Raw genomic sequence first — 22,467 nt, 5'->3', positions numbered from 1 at the left:
ATTTGCCCATGTGTTTTTTCTAATACATGTTTGACCCATAACACCAGGCAGGCCCCACAAACAATCCAGAGATACATTTTAAATACAGTGGTACCTCGGGTTAAGTACTTAATTCGTTCTGGAGGTCCGTTCTTAACCTGAAACTGTTCTTAACCTGAAGCACCACTTTAGCTAATGGGGCCTCCTGCTGCTGCCGTGCCGCCGGAGTCTGATTTCTGTTCTCATCCTGAAGCAAAGTTCTTAACCTGAAGCACTATTTCTGGGTTAGCAGAGTCTGTAACCTGAAGCGTATGTAACCTGAGGTACCACTGTAAAAGGACACATTCTCCTCATGTAAAAACACAGAGATTCCTGGACCATCCGCAGGCCGGATTGAGAAGGCGATTGGGCCGCATCCGGCCCAATGTCTTAGGTTGCCTGCCCCTGGAGTAAGGGCTTCTGAGCCACTGAAGCAACCTGCGAAGGAGTCCAGATTGCTAACAAATGCTCTTTCCTACCTGTGCTTAAGAAATAATGTAAGATGTATGTAAAAAGAGGAGCTTTTACTTCCGAATCAAAGACGTCCTTCTTGGGACAGTTGAGGTGTACAAATCAGAAACCACAAATCCATGGAAAAGCTGATTTGTAAAACAGGAATCGAAAGACCCTGACTGCCACAGTGGGTGATGTGATACAAATTCAGAATTGCACACTGCAAGTTTTGTGAAATCTGATGAACTGCTAACCAGGAATTAATTAATCACAGTCACTTGAAGCCGGCTAGTGCCTTCAAAGGGAGAGAGCTCAGGTTTCAAGTGCTAATCAAAGGGAAACCAATTCATGAACTGGATTTGAGAATTTGAAAGGCATTTCTTTTTCTTCTCTTTTTTTGGCTCTAAGATGAGTCCCTGAGTTTCTTGCCTCCAGCTCCCCTGCCTGTTCAGTTCAGATAATAAATTCCCTGTGCATGTAACAGATATGTAGCCAGGAGGTCTAGACATCTACACGGCAACGATCATGCCATGCCATGTGGAATCCCAGAGGAAACGCAGTAGATTTGCTTAAAAATATTAAGCATTATCAGCATTTCATACTTTTTTTAAAGAAGGATTTGGATTCTGAAAATGGATGGGTGGCAAAAAGAATAGAGAACCTGAAATTGATAATATTTGGCCAGCCCAAACTACAATTCCCATCATATCTGACCACTGGCCATATTGGCTGGGGGTGATGGGAATTGGAGTCCCACGACATCTAGAAGGCTGGAGGTTCCTTACTCTTGGTGTATGGTCTCCTGCTCCTTCCATGGTTCTCTGGACAAGGATGGAAGGGTGGGGAAAATAAATAAATCTAGATTTTGACAGTTACACTACAAAACCCTACTTCTGCTTCCAAAGTAAATGAGGCAAATCTGCTACACATCTGCATAAACAAGCTCCATTTGCAGGCTTGTACCATTTGCACAACTGTGCAGTTTTAAAGAATCTCAATAATCACATCTCAATAAAGAAAATAAAGCAAAAAAAAAAGGATAATAACATCCTACGTAAAGCCAGGGATGATGCAGGATTTAAACAAAATAATCCTCCTTTCACAACACCTTCACAGGTGCTGGTTTCTCATCTATCTGTACAAAATTTGCACACTCAATTATTTGTTTTGAAAGAGCTCTTCAACTTTCAGACAATATTCCCAGCCGATCAAAATAAAAAAAAATGTCAGTCTGTAGGTGCTGTCATTATATTCTTCTTCGCCGGTTGCTGTTATTTTTCACCCACCCACACCAACAGTTTCCCTGTACCAATACCAGGAACATCTAAAACAATTCACTGGAAATAAATGAAAACAAACCCAGTAAGAGAAAATGCGGGCTGCTTTTGTCTTCTAGAGGCAGCAGCAAAGTGAGCAGGGAAGGGGGGCCAGTCCAGTGGGAAGTTCTACTGCACAAGCCCCACTGAAATGAAGAGGAGCTATGCAGGAGCCCTGCTTGGTTTCAACAGGACTTGCTCTGGAGAGCTTCCTGCTGGACCAGGTCCAAACGGTTTGTTAAAATGCCGCACAAGTGCCGGTGACTCATCCAGAGCGCCGTCTCTCGTGAATGTGGCCTAGCGCAACCCTGGCCACCGTCTGTTGAGGAGGAAGCAGTCATTAAAAATTAACGGAGCCTGCAGAGCAAGAATGAGAGCAAAGCTGATTCGGCAGTCGCTCCGTGGGGCCTCTGGGCTGGCCTGGTCCTTACCCAGCACTTTGGCATTTAGCTGAAATTCTGGCATGCCCAAGACAGGACAATGGGTCAGTGGCAGAGACAGGACTTTAAACAAAATCCAGGCCCAGCTGAAACAAAATCCAGGTCAACTATAGAAGACCCACAGAGGCGGGGTCTGGTATCTTGCCAAGAATCTACCTGAATGCTCTCAAACAGATTCTGCTTTCAACACTAAGGGCAAGAAACATGCAGTCTGTTGTTGTTGTTTTAATTACAGTGGTACCTCTGGTTACGAACTTAATTTGTACCGGAGGTCTGTTCTTAACGTGAAACTGTTCTTAACCTGAGGTACCACTTTAGCTAATGGGGCCTCCCGCTGCCGCGGCGACGCAATTTCTGTTCTCATCCTGGGACAAAGTTCTTAAGCCGAGGTACTACTTCCGGGTTAGCGGAGTCTTTAACCTGAAGTGTTTGTAACCTGAGGTGTTTATTACCTGAGGTACCACTGTTTGTTTGTTTGTTTGTTTGTTATACCCCACCCATCTGGTTGGGTTTCCCCAGCCACTCTGGGCGGCTCCCAATAGAATATTTAAAAAACGGTAAAAGATCAAACATTAAAAACTTCCCTAAACAGGGCTGCCTTCAGATGTCTTCTAAAAGTCAGATAGTTGTTTATTTCCTTGACATCTGGTGGGAGGGCGTTCCACAGGGCATGTACCACTACCAAGAAGGCCCTCTGCCCATGACACACACACACACACACACAATGACCCTGTGCACTCTGCTCACCAACCTTACCTACCCAACAGCCCCTTTGCCAACCCCCCTCCCCCCTACCTGTCCAACTCCTCCTCTCTTTACACCTCACCCACTCCCTCTCCTATCCCTTCCCAGTTCACCCCCCAGCTTCCTTTTATAGCTCACTACAACCCCATTCCCCTCTTTAAGCAAACACGATTAGGACTGGGTTGCAAGACAGGCAGTCCTGTTATCCAAGTCTGACTTTTTTTGGTGGGGGGAATACTCTGCAAATGCTCAGAAGCACTTTGTTCAGCATGTGTCACAGGGATCACTGCCATCTCCCAGGTTAAGTCAGAATCTGCAAGGAGAGCAGGGAAACAGTAACCCATTGGCATTCTTTTCCCAGTATGCCCACCTGTGAGATAATGGTCTGGGCAAGGTACATATCCTGCCCCAAATGGGCCACAGAGGACGGGTCTTGCTTCTCCTTTCCCTCATTACTTCTTGCCAATGCAATCTTAGTGCATCTTCTCTTCATTCCCACAGGGGCTCCCTTGCTTGTCCCATGCTGCCTCTTAGCAGCAGCCATCTCAGATGCTCAAAGCACTGTCACTCTCACCAAATGGAAGTCACTTTCCCAGCCTCTTTAGGGTCTTCAGAGCAGTCAAAACAGAAGAACCATAGTTTAGCGCCTCTTCCCAATCCACTAAACAGTTCACCTAAGCTGCCTGCCCCCCGTAGTCACCTACTGGTGGCCATATGAACTGCAGCATGACAACAGCTTTACATTTTTATGTATATAGGAAAATATTACAATTTTTGGTTGCTGCTTTAAAAACAGAAATCCACATTTCATGGAACCTCAGATCTATTCCAAATATCACGCTCTATTAGTGTGTATGTATTCAAATGAATTTCACCACATCTACAACAAGGCTCTTAAAGTAGATAAATAAATACTGTTATAAGTTTTAAGGCCAGAATCTGTGGGTGCAAATCAACTCAAAATCCTGGAATTGTAAAAATTAGAATTAATCAAAGTTTGATTAAACTGTGCCAAACACAGAAATCCCTGGATTTAGTTTATGCTAATGAGCCAGGCCAGCTCAGCAGAGGTAACCAAGGCTGATGATGGCCAGTCATTAACCTATTAACAATGCCATTAACAGAGACTCCAGGCTGGACAGAAAATGGGGAAAGCCCCTCACTGAGGTGAGAGATAGTTAGCAGAGACAAAAGGCCAGAGTTTCAGGAGGGAGGGGCAGAAAATCAGTGAGCAATGAGGTAAGTGAGCGGGGGTGGGGTGGGGAGAGAGTGTCACTTCTGCAAGCTGGAGGGGGCCAGAGCATGAGGCGGGCAGTCTGTTTTATGCTGCAGAGAGGGTCAGATAATCTTAAAATCTGAGGCTACAGCAATGTAAGGAACAGGACCCTCTTGGGATGTGAATATTCAGCACCTCCTCCCTCTAGGTTCAGGCTGTATATATGTGTAAATAAACCATATATCATGAAGACACTACACTCTCTGCTGTTCCTCATTTCCAACAGGAAACACAAACCATGGGGAAGCTCCTAGAACCCCTGGAATCTCACACTGCTGTGGAGAAAGGGGTGGTGTGTATCATTACTATCAATCCTACAAATATTCCAGACATTGTCTTCACCAAGACGGCACTCAGCTTCTCTCTCAGAGAATAATGATCCCCCCTCCTTTGCAGAGGGTCTGGGAAATTTTCAGGGTGGAAAGAAAACAGAACGAATTAGAGGGGGTAAAAAGGGCATCTTACCTTACAGTCCACGCAAGATATAAAAAGGAAGGCTGCTGAATATGAAGAGGCTGTGTGAAGGACTCCGTATCTGAAGATGATTGCATGTCAACCTTATAAATGGAGAAGAAAGAGGCCTGCAGGGGCTCTCTGCGAAATGTGCTCTCTCTTTCCACTCAAGTCATTTTTATAGATCTGAGTCACCTTTATGCCTTCGAGAGAAGCCTTGTTAGTGTTCATACAGGATTTCTTTCATGCAAGCCTTGGGAATTAGGCCTCAAATCTACCAGTAAGTGCTCAAAAGCTATATCCTGTAGAGATGGCAGATGAAGTGGAGAGGGTATACTGGTCCCCCCCCCCCATTATTCCTATCTCCTCTCTTAAGAGCATGCCACTCTGCTTCTGACATTATATATTCCTTACACCTAAACAACAAGACGAAAAGCATATCTGTGTAGGAGAAAAGAATAAAAACTGCTTGTATATTCTCTCATCTGACAATCAAATACAAAACATTCCTCTGCAATATAATGCAGGCATAACATTAAAATGTGGTTGGCATTAATCATGGTTCACTTTCTTAACTCTAGTTGCAACCCTGTACTTTCTATGAAACCAGTTGGCAAACTAAGCTGTACACCCAGAGCAAGTGCACAGGGAGACAACAGCAAGACCTGTATATCATCTTGCAAACAGAGACAGAGAGTTGCCTTAATCATGGTATTCTTGGTGCAGACACTGACCTTTGACATTTGGACAATCAGATATGAACAAGTTTGCGCCTACACACACAGCCCCTTCGCTCCTTGCAACAACTATGCCCAGAAGTCTTCAATCAACCTTACATGTCCTGTTACATATCACCTGGGAAACTGTGGTTACTGGGTTTGGAACAAGTCAGGATCTTAAACCAACTTCAGATTGGTTTGATCTGAACCCGATAACCGGTGTTACCTGTTTCAGAAAACATGAGAAGCTATGGTTAACTGGAGGCTTTCAGGTTTGTTGCAGTGTGCTGAGAAGGAGCTGTGTATATCTCAGTTATTAAGATGAGATATGACCATCTGAACTGGGCCATTCATGCTTATCAATGGCTACTGGTAATTCAAACCACTTCAAGCCATGGTTTCACATCCTGGTTTCTTCCCCATCTTTAACCATAAACTATTCAGATACTACAGGACCTACACATTTTTCAGTTCTTTATATATAAATCTCATCAATTTACATGGTGCTTTGCAGAAGGACACAAACATCTTCTCTGCGAAGGTTGCAATCTGAAATTTGACAGGGCAGACACATCAGAAGTAGAGGAGGAAAAGGAGGGGCAGGGATATGCATGCTCCAGTTCAGTTGGACATACTTAGGCTTAGATCTTGAAAGGACTGAACACTAAGGGGTTCAGACATAGCTAATAGTTTGAGAGAGGCCCTGGCTAAGCGGTCCTGTGCCTTCTGCTATTGTGAGGCCCCTCAACAGGCACCCATCTTACACTATTTACTAGTGAGGAGGGCAGACTGGACCACCAAGCAGAGCTCCTGAGCCAGGCAAAAATATGTGTACTAGCTGACACTGCCACATTAGCAATGCAAGTCCCACATCCTAATATGCGTCCTGGGGTAGGGCTAACATTATTAACATGAGGACACCAGAGTGTTCACACATGCAATGCTGGCCTGGAGCTCTGCTGTGCGCTGGCACCACCCACCTGAGCCACATCAGCTGCGATGGTGGTGCATTCGGCTCAGTGGCAGCTGGACCTGTCGATGCACAAGATTTGGCTTCCCCTCCCATTCTAGGTGCATTTTGAGGGAAGGGTCATGGCTCAGTGGTAGAGTACATGCTTTGCATGCAGATGTTCCCAGGTTCCATCCGCAATATCTCCACGTAGGGCTGGGGGAGAACCATGCATGAAACTCCAGGGGGCCACTTCCAGTCAGTGTAGACAATACTAACTCAGTATAAGGCAACTTCTTATGCTTCTGCGCTGGCACCATGTCTGAAAAGGTTTTGCGGACAAAGATGGATATTGAAGAAGGATTTGAAGGAAGAGAGAGCACATCACACAGAAGTTCCAGACATCAAGAGGAAGCAAAAACAATGGCCAGAGTCTGTTAAGAGAGGTACGGTTGGAGCTGTCAGGCTTTGAGCTTCCTCTCCCTCTGTGCCATTAGCAGCAGGACTGGCATGCAGAAACAGAGCGGCAGAAGCTTTTCATGGCATGGAGATTAAAGGCACTGCCAGACAATCGTTTTCGGGTGCAATTCAATCACACACCGGCAAATCCAGGTTGCACAATTACATTTGAGTGGGAGGTTTTGCACAACAAACTTGCTTTCCTAAAAGACCAGACTTTTTGCAGGAAGAAAAGTGATGGGGAAATGCACCTTAAAATGCAAGGCAACACTTGCTTTGATGCAACATTGTCTAACCCCCCTGAAAACAAACCACAATGAAGCCAGCGTCATCTAAAGACCCTCCAAACAAATCAGGAGGAATGATCAATAAAATGACTGGTAAAGTTTCAATCAGCTAATGAGTTTCTGCATCTTCTGTAAGAAAGCTGAGAACCCTTTGAGGTACACAAATTCAGGTAGTATCATATTTAAATGTCTGGCCTAACCTATCCCAAAGGCTCAAGTCAGAGCAGGAAACAAAGCAGCAAGGCAAAGCAAACAAACTGAAAAGCAACTCCCTCCACCACCCTCCCCCCAAAAAAGAACTCCAAGCACAATAAAACCAGGAGCCGCCACACTGGTGAAACAACTGTGTTACTGCAGCATTTAGGGCTTTACAAGTTATAACCACCAGCTTGATTTTTGCCTGGCATAATATGCATCTCATACATACTGTTGACATGTTTGCAAATGGGATGTGCTAAATTGGGATCATTCATTTGCATTAATTCAGACAGGTGTGTTCCCCCACTCCCCCCCCTTCAACAGGAAATGCAAGTACAATAAGGCAAGGACAGGTTTTCCACTGTCTCTGTTTCTCCCTCTCACACCCCACCTCAGGCTGTATCCAACTAAGTTATTCTCAGAGTAGACCCATTAAAATTAATGGATCATGTCCATTAATTTCAATGAGTCTACTATGATGAGGACCAACGTTGGGCAAGAGGACTCTCATATTCCTACTTGACTTGTTGACAACGCATGTGCACAGACACACACACACACACCTTTCTGCAATAAGGAAAGAATAGCAAGATGCACTGGGAAGTGTCAGGTAACAACTGCTTGACATGGTGTCATCTGACATGGTGTCATCTAACTTCTGCACAAACAAACCAGGAAGGATGGGCAATAAACAGGTCATTTGGAAGGGCCTTTGCTTAGAAGTGATAGGTGCACATGCAGCAAGGATGATGATGATGATGATAATAATAATAATAATAATAATAATAATAATAATAATAATAATAATTTATTTATACCCCACCCATCTGGGGCACCTTCCAACAAAAGCCACTCTGGGCGCCTTCCAACAAAAGATTAAAAATACATTAAAACATCAGTCATTAACCTTCCCTAAACAGGGCTGCCTTCAGATATCTTCTAAACTTCATGGCAGGCGCCACTTCCGACAAGGCCCTCTGCCTGGTTCCCTGTAACTTCGCTTCTCGCAGGGAGGGAACTGCCAGAAGGCCCTCGGAGCTGGACCTCAGTGTCTGGGTTGAATGATGGGGGTGGAGACACTCCTTCAGGAGGAGGAAGAGAAGGCCAATGGATTCCAGGGTTCTCAGCAGGCTGCCCATTCTGGGTGTGGGACTTGACTGGTACCCAACAACCTTGACCCATGCTACTAGCCCTGGCAATGAATTCTGGCAATAGGTCTATCTCCTGTAAGAGCATAAGAGCCCTGCTGGATTAGGCCACATGCCCATCTAGTCCAGAACAGTGTTCTCATAGTGGCGAACCAGATGCCCATGGGAAGCCCACAAGCAGGACATGAGCGCAACAAGCTCTTTCCCCACTAGTGTTCCCCAGCAAAACAGTCATCATATCTAGAAGTCATTCATAGCCTGGTCCCCCAAAAATCTATCTCTCTTGTAAAGGCATTCAAATTGCTGGCCAACATTACACCTTGTACTAGCAAGTTTTGTTGTTTATCTCTGTGCTGCGTGAAGATGTACTGTACTTCTTTACTCTTCCAACAATCAGCTTCATTGGATGTCCATTAGTTCTAGGGTTATGGGGGGAAAGCACGCACCCCCATGCCACTATTATTCAAGGCTGCCGGTCCTAGCCCCCACCTTGAGATATGTGGGTGGGGAGCCTCAAGCCACAGGTTCAAATGCGGTCCTCTGAGCCTTTATACCTGGCCCTTAGGAACCTCCCAGGCCTTGCCCCTCCTAAGCCCCATCCTAAGCAGCCGCATTCTCTACCCAAACGTTCAGCCTGGACCCTGAGATCCAGCGCCGAGGGCGTTCTGGCGGTTCCTTCATTGCAAGAAGTGAGATTACAGGGAACCAGACAGAGGGCCTTCTCGGTATTGGCGCCCACCCTATGGGACGCCCTCCCTTCAGATGTGAAGGAAATAAGCAGCCATCTTATCTTTAACAGACATCTGAAGGAAGCCCTGTTTAGGGAAGTTTTTAATATTTAATGCTATATTGTTTTTAACACTTGATTGGAAGCTGCCCAGAGTGGCTGGGGAGGCTCAGCCAGATGGGCGGGGTATAAATAAATTAATAATAATAATAATAATAATAATAATAATAATAATAATAATAATTCCTCATCAGCCCTGCTCCGTGGCCTGCCTAACACTTTAGTCTGGATGGAGTGCGTCCTTGAATGGTGTCCTTGAATTTGCTTGCCAGAATGCAGAGGCGAATGTGGGTGAAAGAACCTCTGCTACGATATAGGTAAGGGTCACACCCATGGCTCCTGCCACTTTTTCCCCTTGCCCACAGAACTAAAGAAAGTTCCCTATTCCTAATGTAGGAAGAAAAGTAGCATGGGATACAAAGATCCCTGATCTAGAGAGTGTTGTGCATATGGCTTTGCCACCTATAAGTGCCTGTAGACACGCAATGATGCAAATGAGGGACCCCAAGCAATTGCAGGTGCACTAAGAGGTTTCCGGACATTTCTCCTTTGCAGCTGGCTTTTGCATAACCCAGCTGAGTGCACTGAAGCAGGATTGCTTTGAATGGTGCAGAAAAGCAAAGGCTTGTGTTAAGGCCACCCTAGGCCAAGCCCATAGGCGGCTGAGCTTGAATGCAAGCTGAGAGGATACGTTCTCCTGTTATATCGGAAAAGGGGCACTGCTACACTCCAGCCCAGACTAGAGCTGAGAAGGAGGAGCCTGAAGCAGAAATACTGCTCTAGTGCCCAAGGAAAAGCTAACAGCCAGGACTCAAAGTAGAGTGCCGATTACACAGGTTGGTGTTGCACACTTGTACAGTATTCTCTTCTGTGCATAAAGAAGGCTCTGAGGTTTGAACAAACACAATTCCAAGAAACTTGTCTCACTAGGCCACGCCGATCCTAGTAAAAGGCCCAAAGCAGCGATTGGCAAATGTGTGAATTTTGGTTTTTCTTTGTTTTTCCAGTTTCAAGTTCAGTTCTCCTCATTTCCACATCAGTTTGTGTGTCTTTAAAATAAAATAAAATAAAACCCTCGTGAAGATTTAGTAGCATTTTCATATGCATTCCCCCAACGTACAGATTTTTGCAAAGCAATTTCCCCGTTTTTGTATGCTACTTTCACCAGCACATACATATTAATGCATGGTTTATGCTAGCAAATGCATTTCTGTATGCGTCACGTGGCTGAAGAGCTGCATTGCAAGATTTGGAGAAATTGTGCCTCAGTTTGTGTGTTGTTTCAAAATGTGTAAATTAGGAAGGTTTGTGTTTAAACGTCGAATGAAACAGATTTCTCTCCCCAACTCCCAGCCCCAATCCCTAGCCCAGAATACCTTGCTCATAAGGGCACAAAAGGGCAACAAGAACCGGAGGCGGAAACCCCTTTCCAGCATAGCACACGCTCAAGGGCACTCTCATCTTTGATACTGCTTCACCTTTTCCAGCACGGCTGAACTCTGGAGTCAAGAGCAAGTTCTTCTGCAAGTTCTTATGACCTTTCGCTGAAAATAAACTCAGAGCCTTGCTTTCCTCTGTCCAGTTAAGCACATATCCTGTCACACTGGGGGATAATGTAGCACATACTGTCAGCCTCCAATGCAAAACTGGGGCAGAGGGAGAGCTTGAAAGGCATTTCACCCCCTTGCCAGAACGATTACGTTCCCCATGCATTTGAGAGGAAGCAAATTGCTTCTGTCTGCTAGCAGCATGGATTCGGCCAACCCATCTTTTAATTTAGATACAAGTTTCTAACCTCCAAGGCATGAGGAGAAAAAACTTAGGCAGATCTCTGATTCTAAGAGAAGGTTTGCACAGGTCAGAAAATAAAATGGGCTGCTTTTACGAGCAGACCACAGATCTGGAACCTTGTTAGCCTGACACATACATGGCACAGTTAAGGGTTAACATTCCTAACCTAGTCTGCAACTTTCACTGATCTAGGCTTGAGCATCCCCCGGGTGCCCTGCCAAAGCCCCATAGGACTGACTAATCTCTGGGCATCCATCCTTGCTTTCCTTCTGGAACCACAGAAGCCGTTCTTCTTGACCTGCAGCTCCATCTGCTGTTTTAACACTGCCTCTTTCGCCACCACCAATGCTCAGGGAGAAATTGTGTGTGTGTCTTTGTCTCTCTTTCTCTCGCTCCCAGGCACCTGAACCAACTGCTACGATGGAACCAGGCTACCAAAACTAAAACAAGTGGGGGAAGGAAAAGAATCCTTATGATCTAGCAAACCATTTCAAAATAAAGAGAAACTGTTAATTCTATAGCAGCTGTAAAGACCCCAGGGGGGAGAAGGTAGTCCTAGGGTTTCATGTATATCCCCTGGCATGATTTTATGGGGAGCCAAAGGGGAAATGGGGGGGGGGGCAGCAGAAAGAGAGAAAGGGGATGGGGGGGGCAAGGGATGTGTTGTAAGCTGCCCAGAGTGGGCAGGGTATAAATAATGAAATTATTATTATTATTATTATTATTATTATTATTATTATTAATCATTACTACTACTACTACTACTACTACTACTACTACAGGGATTTCCCTGCCCACATTTGACTCTAGCCCCATTCACTTTTGGCACCAGCCATGCCCACCATCAATATGTGGCCTTCAACTGATTACCCCAGGGGGAATGCGGCCCTTCTCTGCCCCTGCAGAAACACAAAGCTGCCTGAAATGAGCTCAACTGATATGGTCAACCCATGTTTTCATCATAGAGAACTGGGCTTCAACCACTTAAGATTTCCAGGTGGGGCTTTCTGGAATTGGGTTCTGGGTTCAAGTGAAACCCTGATGCCGGTTCATTTATTACTTCTCTAACCACGATTCTGCCCACCCGCCCCCAATCCATATAAATGAACCTGGGATACAAATTGGTCTCATCCACACATCCCTTTAAACCATAGCTATGCTTAACTATGGTTTAAATGGGGGCTGAAAATCGTGGGCATGTCATGGTCCTTCCACACTCCTGCTGTGCCACGCTGCCAGGAGTGAAGCCACGGTTTGTGACTGTAGTTTCTTTCAATGTGGCAAACTATCAGCTGAAATTCTCTGTTCTACTGGACTATTAAAGGTGCAGGAGTCCCCTTTCCCTTTTTCACCGGGTCACTCTAATCCCCGCCCACTCACTCCCTTGGGAAATAAATGCTAACCTGACCTTTGAAACTAGTAGCAGCTGAGAGATTTGGCCTTAATATATCAGGCAAGAAATAGCTGTGCAACTACATTAAGACTTCACTATCCAGGTCATAGGACTGAACCTTAGATCTGAAAAGAGGTTCCTAAGTTGAACCCTGGATCAAATAAAAGCCCGAATGTGGAAATATCACTGCTACTGGGGAAAGGAGACAAAAGCCCAGGAGAGCTTGAGAATCTGGCTTTCGGCAAGGCTGCTCTGTGCTGAGTTTCAAGTCATTAGGCAACAGGAGGGAGTCGAAAGTGATCTGCAGGTGATCACAGGCACATTACTCACAGCGCTGAGCCTGCATGCAGAACAGGTGCCTCTAAAGAAGTGCCATTCTCTCACACACCTGGCACAAAACGAGACGTGTATTTTTCAGCTCTCACACGACTAATTCCTAACAGTTTGTGTTACAAGCACTTAAGCATCTGTTCCAGAAACGGAAGGCACTACAGGACTCAAATCTCTTGTTGCGGGACAAGAATGTGTGAGCTCTGGCCATCACAGGGAAAATGGCTCACAAATTACACGTTTCTAAGCATAAAGAATGCATTTCTAAGGCTGTTTGGTGGGATTTCATTTCTTACACATCAAATTCAGCTATACAAAACTATCTTCCACCAATTGCAAAATTTGGCTGAACTACACAAGTTCTTGCATGATTTCAGCCGATACTGGTGCGGTTTCTGTGCCTGCCGCGGAGTGTCTACAGGACTACTGCCTTGGGGGCTTCAGTCACCTCAGTCTGCCTAATGACAGAGCTAGCTCTGTGGCTGGGACTGATGGGAATTGGAGCCCCAACAACATATGAACAGTAAAGGTAACGGTAAATGCCCCTTGGACGGTTAAGTCCAGTCAAAGGCAACTATAGGGTTGTGGCACTCATCTCGCTTTCAGGCCGAGGGAGCCAGCATTTGTCCACAGACAGCTTTCTGGGTCATGTGGCCAGCATGACTAAACCACTTCTGGTGCAATGGGACACTGTGACAGAAACCAGAGCACAGGGAAACGCTGTTTACCTTCCCACCACATCAGTACCTATTTATCTACTTGAACTGGAGTGCTTTCAAACTGCTAGGTTGGCAGGAGCTGGGACAGAGAAACGGGAGCTCACCCCGCCGTGGGGATTCAAACTGCCGACCTTCTGATCAGCAAGCCCAAGAGGCTCAGTGGCTTAGACCACAGCACCACCCGTATCCCATATGAACAGTAGGAGGAGCCCGAGCCAATGACAGGCAGAGTGGCTGGAGATGGCCAGAGTGGCTGGGGCAACCCAGCCAGATGGGCGAGATATAAATAATAAATAAAGTAGGATGGTGGTGGTGGTGATTATGATGAAAGGCCACAGGTTAGCCTCCCCAGGTTTTGAATATAGGTATACTTTTCAGAGTACTAAATCTGGATGTTTAGTCACTGTACATCTATTGTTTGATACCATGTACTAAGCCTTAGGGTCATATCTGCAGCTCTTGCTGCAAAGACTGGCACTGCCTGGAACAGTGGTTTTCAACCAGTGTACCAAGGCACCTTGGAATGCCGCAGGCAACTGGCCTCTGTCCTTCCCTCCCTCCTTCTGATGCCGTCTTGAGTCTCTGCCTCCCAAAGGCTTGCACAGCTGTTCATTGCAGCAGCCCTGGCTACAAGCTGAATGGTGAATGGTGCCTCTGGGGCTGGCCAGGGAGTGCTTCCCAGGCCTCTGTGGGGCAGTGTAAGGAGGCACCTCTCTTTGGGGCAGGGAAGCAGCTCAGAGACCAGGGGTGGCAGCAGCGGCTGCCCAGAGGACTCCCAAGGATAGGGGAGAGGAGAAGAGGCTGAGAGAACCCTCCACAAGGGAAGGTGTTCAAAAAAGGGTAAGAGGCTGCCAGCTCTGGAGGCAAGGGGTGACATAACTCCTGAGCCCCACAGGGGTGCCGCAGAAAGGATGTAGTTGGTCAAGGGAACTGTGGACTCAAAAAGGCTGAATACCTTTGGCCTAGAATGTTATATTTGCAGTGTTCACTGACACCTATACATGCTCAGCACCGGAGGGAGTGCCACACTGCTATGCTTGGCACAGCAACACTGTGCAGGCACTGAATGGCCAGCTCCAGAGGTTGGCAAGGTTGGCAAGATGAGGTCAGAGGTTTTCAACCTCTGCACCCTTGGATAATTTAACAATTGGCCAGGGGTGCTGCAGGAGGGCCCTCCCCTCTCTACCCCTCTTCACGTCAGCCATCCTTCCTTCATATTTGCAAATCTCTCTTGATCTATTTCTCTATCTCTCTCCCCAGCCCGAGTCCTGCTGCTCCTCTTGCTTTCTGTCTTCCAATCATATTCCAGATTTGATTCTCTCCCTCCTCCCCCTCCACTCTCAACAGGGCAGGGCGGGCGCGGAACGGGGGAATCCCCACTTACGCACTTCCTGTAATGGAACCCCAGTATAAGTGGCTTCCACAGGGGAGCCACAGAAAGAATGTGTTTGGTCAAGGGCACCGTGGACTCAAAAAGATAAGAAAACCCCTGCCTTAGGTTGTCATGAGACTCATTGCAGAGGACTGCAGAAGTTGAATAAAACCAATAAAAGGTATTTGCTTTCCTTTACCCTTAACTAGCCACCAATTTGCTGGTGGCAATGATCCAAAAAGCTGCAACCTAAAGCCTGAGTTTCATGGAGGTTGGGTAGCTAGTATCTACGTAATAATGGCATTGTGTAAGAAAACATACAAACCAGTTTATATAATCTTGCAGAATAAGAATTACCAAAAATAAAAGGCTGTCTTACAAAAATGAAAGGGTCTTGTGCAGCATCCCAGAACACAAGATCTATATTACCAATTTAAATGTGTTTGAAACCAAACCAGTTTCTACTATGGCTTCCACAAAAGGACCTGGGAAATGGGCGTTTCATGATGATGCTTGACAATTCCTTATCGGGTATCTCCAGTGCCTTATTGTGATCTGTAATCCCTCAAGACGGCTTAGTATACAATTTTGATCAGACCTGAAATGTGTACTTAAACTTATAATACAGCTAGACATGTCTCCTTGAGAAGCAGGACCAAGGTCTTGGCTATTCCATAAAGATCTCCAAAGTCCCGCTTCACACCACATGTTGCCAGAACGGTGTCACCTGAATAAGTCCCATGGCTTTAAGGCAAAGACTGGGAAGTTGTGGTCTTCCCAATGTTGCTGGACTACAGTTCCCTTCATCCCTGACCATCAGCCATGCTGGCTTGGGTGATGGGATTTGTAATCAAACAACCTCTGGAAGGCCCTAGGTTCCCCATCCCAGATTTAAGGAATCAGGAGGAGAATGCTACACATACCAGATTAATTTCCTCATTTGATCCTGATCTAAGTGGGTAAGGAGGACTGAAAGAGTCCTAATTGGGAAATTTGCATCTTGCCTATGTTAAGCCATGAACCCAGAGAAAGAAAACATTGTGAGTGTTGAGAGAGGAACTTGATTGAAAAAAGAAAGGCAGCTCTTACCTGGTCCCGGATCCTCTCCTGCTGTCCTCGGATGGCCAAAGCATGCTGGGGGTATTTGCTCTTCAAGTGGTCCATGAAGGCATCTCGCTTCCGTTCCATCTCAGACTTCTGGAGCCCTGTCAGGGCCTCCAGGCTCTGGGCAGCGATGACCGTGTGCCGGCGCTCCGAGGTGTGCACCAGGCCTACGTTGGAGAATCGGCGTGTGCCATTGCCCAGGGTCCGGTATTCCCGTGGATATTCTGCATCGTCTGCTGAGATCATGTGGGCGCTGGTCCTCTCGGGATCTACACGGATTGGGAGAGAAGGGAAGGAAGAAACAAGAGAGGGAGTCAGGGTACCTTTCTACTTACCTCACAGGGCAGAAAGAAGACCAGGGATGTTGGCTCTATAGGAAGGAGTGGGAGAGCTTTCTCAAAAAGGGGTGGGCAGGGTAGGGAGAAAGAAGGCAATCAGAGGCTATCTTAGAATGAAGTGCTGATCAGTCTTCAGCATTGCATGACCGTCTTTTTGGGATAGGGAAAGAACAGTCCCATCCAGAAACCAGCAGGATTTTCCCTTTGGCTGTGGTGCCTGTTGGAACTGGTAGGTTGGAAGGCAGGGAGGCCAACAGTAGGGGGAGCTAGAGCCAATGACAGGTGCAGCCAACACATTCTAGCTTTGTGTACATCCTCCATCCTACTGAGTTTTACAGGGCAATGTGGGTACTAACGATGCTGACAGCCAGGGCCACTCCCCTGGAATGGATATAATTAGGTAGGCAGGCAAGTAGGGGCAGACTGAAGTTGGTGGGGAAGTGCCCCATTTGCCCTATGTCAGGCTTCCTCAACCTCCAGATGTTTTTGGCCTACAACTCCCATGACCCCTAGCTAGCAGGACCAGTGGTCAGGGATGATGGGAATTGTAGTCTCAAAACATCTGGAGGGATGAGGTTGAGGAAGCCTGCCCTATGTGGACCAGCCTCCATTACTCATTGGTGGCAACTTTGCTACAGCTTTCTCTTCCCACTGATCAGCCTCAGAACAAGGCCACAAAAACGTTCAGACTCTTGAAGGAAGGGGCAGGTAGATCTCGGTCTTTACAGGGGCATGACAGAGGTAGGTAAGAGATGGGGAGATGGGAGGGAAGTCCATTCCAATCACTTTTTATTCCAAAGTGATTTCAAGGGGGTTTCTCAGTGCAAAGGGGACAAAGGGGGCGTGCTTGGGGGTGGGGTGAGGGGCAGAAAAGAGGCCGTAATCCGGAAGACAGACAAGACATAAACATATCATATCAAGACGACAACTGGGGGTGGGAGGTACCACAGAGACATCAAATCTGCCCCCCCCCGGGGGGGCTAAAATCAAACATAAGACAGTCATGAGACCTCAATGGGGATGACAGCCTAGGTGCCCCTGCTCTCAAGCAGAGGCAGACAGAGGGACAAAGACAGACGAACATTCTGCAACAGTAAATACGGACATAAAGGAACTGAAAGAAAACGGAAATGAGGTGCAGGTTGGTTCATGGGGGAGGAGGGAGGAATTTTTGTGGAACATCGCTCTGAAGCTCAGGAATAGCTAGAACACCTGAAAACTGGAGAAGGGAGCTTCCGCTTCTGACGCCTGCCCCATGAAAGGAAAGAACAGCAGCACAGCCTGGTTCCCAAAAGGTTCGTGTCCCTTCAGACATCTTGATTCATTACCATCAGTAAAATAGGCCAACAACGCTCACATCCAAGGAAGCAAACTCCACCTCCCCACCACACACCAGCTAACTGCACTGTAAACATTCCTAAATAGTCCCATGATGCTGTTTCCATAACCAATCACACTAGCTTAAATGCTCCATATGAAGTATGGGACAGCTATATTCTGCCCCATGTATTTTATGCAGAAAAATAATCTTCCCTTTGTCAATTTCCCCTCCTGCAGCTGTTAAAATATTTATGAATACTGTACTCTATGACATCACAGCAACTCAGCCAATGGCTTGAAGGGGATGACCTCAGCTCTGCAAGGAGCCCTCCAGACCGGTGTTTTCTCATAGGTATATTCAGCAGTATGTTCTTCACACAGTAGCGGTGGACTTGTTCTGCTTTATTAGTTCTTCTGCAACGCGTCCCCCAATGCTACCACATTTTTGCTGTCCAGAGGGGCTATAGCGCAACAGTAAGTGGGACCCCAAAAAACGCATTTGCGGTATGAAAAGTTACAGGATTCCAAAAGGAAATTGCAGGATATGCACAGATTGGAAATGAAGTCGTATAACCGACTCAAAACTTTTGCGCAAGCAAATAATATTGAAATCAGGGTCGCATATGGCCTGTCTAATATCATGAGTACATATCATCATGAATGCACAACGAAGAGGACGTCTGGAGAGGCCTTACATCTTTAAGCAGGTTTTAAAAGCACACTAATTAGGGCTGCTTCTTTCTAATGTAGGTTTCTTATGAGCTTAAGTCAAGAGAGTTGTTTTAGAATGCTTACCTAGCTTATCTATTGTAACTCATGTTGCTGTTTTATTTATTTTAAAGTGGCATATGCTTTTAAAATAGTGTGCTGCTGCCATATAAATTGATTGTTTTGCTTCTGAACTGTATTTTACATGTCTTTAGAAGAGCTATTAAAAAAAAACCCCAGCCTATAAATGATTTTATAAATAAAAGAACTGTGAATCCCTTACTGCTATAAGACCATGGAGTCTGACCCTTCATGAGAGGATCAGTTTGTATGGCAAAATACATTTCTGGCCCCAAAGATGGTGTCTGGAATAGAGTGGATTCCAATAATGCAGAAGAAGTTAGACATGCCTGATCAACAGTACCCATAAATTAGTGGTCTTCATAAAGGATAACACCTGCTTAGCTGAAGGCAAAGACTAACTCCTGAAGTTCCAACACTACATCAGACTTTCCCTCTATAGTCACTGGCATGGAAATCATACTTTCTCTAGCAGAGGCAAGCTTTGATAGGATCAGGGTGACCCATGGAAAACAGGCCTGCAAGACTGGCAAATGTCTGGATAGCGTCGTATAGACATGGTTGTATCTGGGTAGAATCAGGACTTTCTAGTAGCTGTTCTGTTCTGATTTAAAAGAAACAGTTAACAGTATTGTCTAGCTTTCTGACTGTGGCATCTTCTAAATTCATGTTCTTCCACCATGGGTCCCCAGATGTTGCTTGTTTACAGCTCCCATGAGTTGTAGTCTCACAACATCTGGGGACCACCAACAGGAAGAACATTGCTCTGAGCCTCCCATGACAAAAAAGGGTAGTAGTTGTATCATTAGCCACATACTTCCTTTGAAACCCCTCCAAAAATCAGAATGCCAATTTTTATTGGCGCTCTTCTTGGGGGTGGGGTGGGGGAAGAGTTGTTTTCTCTCTGGTTTTTGTACTGATCAATTCAGTTCTCCTCCTTATTTTTTACTTCCTTTGGTAACCAGAAGTAAAACTTCTGTGTGCAGCATCAGTAGTTTTCTACCAACCACCAAGTGAAAAGAGTCTAAGCTGAGTGTAACTTAAAACGGGCTGACCAGCGTAAATCAACAGAATACTGAGCAGCTAATGCAGTATTTCTGTGAGCCAGCAGAAGCAACCCTTATGTTCTTAAATCTATCAGACACGTTGATTTCCCTGATAACTCCACATTCTTTGCAAATGCTCAATAATCACAGAATCCACAAGGTCCTGCTCTTGAGGTTGCTGACTCTGCCTTCTGAAAATGGCACAGTCCCAGTTATGGGCTGAGCCACGTCAAGATGGCCATTTTGCAATAATATACGGCTTCAGTTAGAGCTGTAATAAGCAGTGGAGTGTACGGATGGCTCTAGAGATTGGCAAAGGAAAGACAAGCTTTCTCCTCCATAAAAATACTTTATGGGTTCTTGTTATCTGGAAAGAATGGGTGGGGTGGTGGAAGAAAACTAGTGTTGAAAAAAATTAAAAAGAGATTTAACAAGGCAGTAAAAATGAAGATCAGCTCAGCTGAGCTCTCAGCTGCAGATTTCATTTCATTTTATTGCCATTTTAGGGAAAGCATCTTCTTACCACCTTTGAAGTGCTACTCTGAGGAAGATCAAGGGAGGAAATGGCTATGGATGCAGCTTGGCATCACACTTTGTGCCCCCTGCCCACCAGCAAAGTTAAACATGTCCAAACTGGGTCCAATATTCTAAATCTACCTGAAGGACAGGTTGTGGTATGGCAGGTTGCGTTTGCTGATGGGATGCGCTGGCAATCTTGGCACCTGAAAAGTTCCTCTCCTGAAGGCCCACATCTTCAACACGGCTGTCCTCAAACCACCTCTCCTAGCTCTACCTTTCTGGCTCCCTGGCTGTCACCCTCCTAGTCCCAGTACACATGTTGGACCTCTAGTCCACAGATAAATATGGCCCTCCAAGGGTTTCAATTTGGCCCTTGGGGTTCTCTCCAGGCCGCACCCCTCAGTTGCTCTGCTCTGGTCCTTCCTTAAGAGCTTTTTTCATGATGGAATGTGTCCTTGGACACTGGAAATGCCCCTTGCTTGCCTAGAAGGAGGGATGTGTGGGCATAGAAATGCCTGGCTTTTACACATTCTATGCAGCACCCTATTACCTAAACTTCCTGTATAGAAAGAGAGGCCACAATTTGAAGCCCTTCAGACTGATGCAAGACACAGCTCCAAGCCATCATAATTCCTGCTTGTCACCATTTGTCACTCTACTGCAAACTCCCACTCCGAATTATGTCACATCTGACACCCCCAGCACACATTTTTAATGCCTACACAGTAAACAATCCCATTTATTCCTTGGAAGGAGTGTCTTTTTATTGGCAAATACAAACACCTCATGGAAAGCAGGCACGAAGAACATCATTTCACACCATTCAAAATAATCCTTCAGGAGCAATGACGGCTGGTGTCCATTGGGAACAGTGGTAGGGAAGCAAAAAGAGAACCCAAAATTAGGTGGAACCAAATCCAATGACAGGCATAGTCAATGGCAGGTGGAGCCAACTCAGTCTAGGAGAAGATGGAGAGGTGATATGACACCCATTTTCAAGTATCTGAAGGGCTGCCACAGGGAAGATGGAGCAAGCTTGTTTTCTACTCCAGAGAGTGGGACCCAAACCAATGGAGTCAAGTTACAAGAAATGAGATTCTGACTAAAAGTCATGCAAAACTTTCTGACAGCAAAATCTGGACTCTTCTTCACTGGAGGCTTTTGAGCAGTGTTTGGATGGAGGACCACCTGTCAGGGATTCTTTGCATTGCAAGGGATTGGGCAAGATGACCCTTGGGGTCCCTTCCCACTCTACATTCCTATGACTCCAGATTAGTCCCCATCTTCTCTTTGCTGAGTTGTACAAGCGCAACACTGATGCTAAGGAGGAGGAGGAAGCTGACAGCCAGGGACAATTCATGGACTGGTTGCAAGAAGGCAGGCATGTGGGGGCTGGCTGAGGGCAGTACTGAGGTTGGTGGGGCAGTACCCTATTTGCCCTAATGCAGAGGTTTTCAACCTTTTTGAGTCCATGGCTACATGAACCAACTACATTTTTCTGCAGCACCCCTGTGGGGCTCAGGAGCCCAGTTATGTCACCCCTTGCCTACAGAGCTGCCAGTTTCTCACCCCTTTTCAAACACCCTCCCGTGTGGAGTGTTCCCTCACCCTCTTCTCCTTTCCCCTCTCCTTGGGAGCCCTCCGGGAAGCTGCTGTTGCCATCCTTTCGCCCCAAAGCGAGGTGCCATCCAGAGGCACCATTTGCCTGTGGATCTTACAGCCAGGGCTGCTGCAATAAACAGCTGTGAAAGCCTTTGGGAGGCAGAGACGTGAGAGGGCATCCGAGGAGGGAGGGAAGGGAAAAAGGACAGAGGGCAGTGTTGCCTGTGGCACCCCTAACCATCCTTCAAGGCACCCTAGGGTGCTACAGCACACTGGTTGAAAACCACTGCTCGAATTCATTGACCTCCCTTTTTGGGAAGTTGTGTGTGTTTGCACATGTGTATTTATATTTTTACCCCACTCTTCCTCTAAGGAGTTCAGGGTGGCTTACATAATTTTGCTCCTCCCCATTTTAGCTTCAGAGCAACCTTGCGAGGTAGGTTAGTTTGAGAGCTAGTAGTTGGCCTAAACCAAATCACTGCAGCCCAAAGTAGTACAAACCAGGCACAGGATGACTACCTCTGCCTTCATACAGAGTCAGGTCATGGGTCCACCAGTCATTGCCATGGGTCAGGCCAGTATTGCCTACACAGACTGGCAGAGGCTCTCTGGGGTTTCAGGCAGGGGTCCCTCCTCCCAGCCCTACCTGGAGATGCCAGGGAATTGAACCCGGACCTTCTGCATGCAAGACAGATGCTCTTTCACTGAGCTACAGAACTTTCTCAAAGTGAGAAGGAACTACTAAGTCGTTGCTACTACTTTCCCTCCAGTCTTGATGCATGCCTTGCTTTTATGAACAGCTCTAAATCCCTGTCACTTTTATCACCCTACTTCCATGTCTCTGTTACACCCTGGGAGAGGAGTGCCTTAGAAACTAAATCACTGGCACTCTATGAA

At 46.3% G+C, this 22,467-nt stretch overlaps 1 protein-coding gene across 9 annotated transcripts in view; it reads right to left on the bottom strand.

The window, feature by feature from the left end:
• Positions 1–22,467, bottom strand: part of SRCIN1 (SRC kinase signaling inhibitor 1) — a 318,961-nt gene that overhangs the window by 130,297 nt on the left and 166,197 nt on the right. For all 9 annotated transcript variants that reach the window (XM_081885564.1, XM_081885563.1, XM_081885565.1 and 6 more), the window contains one exon: positions 15,942–16,225. In XM_081885564.1, coding sequence (XP_081741690.1) covers positions 15,942–16,202 — 261 coding nt within the window. In that variant the 5' untranslated portion in view covers positions 16,203–16,225. The remainder of the gene's footprint in view (positions 1–15,941; positions 16,226–22,467) is intronic.

Source organism: Podarcis melisellensis (assembly GCF_964234715.1).
Source record: "Podarcis melisellensis genome assembly, chromosome: 13".
Classification (NCBI taxonomy): domain Eukaryota; kingdom Metazoa; phylum Chordata; class Lepidosauria; order Squamata; family Lacertidae; genus Podarcis; species Podarcis melisellensis.
The sequence above is the reverse complement of the archived record's forward strand: the minus strand, read 5'-3'. Positions and strand labels throughout refer to the sequence as shown.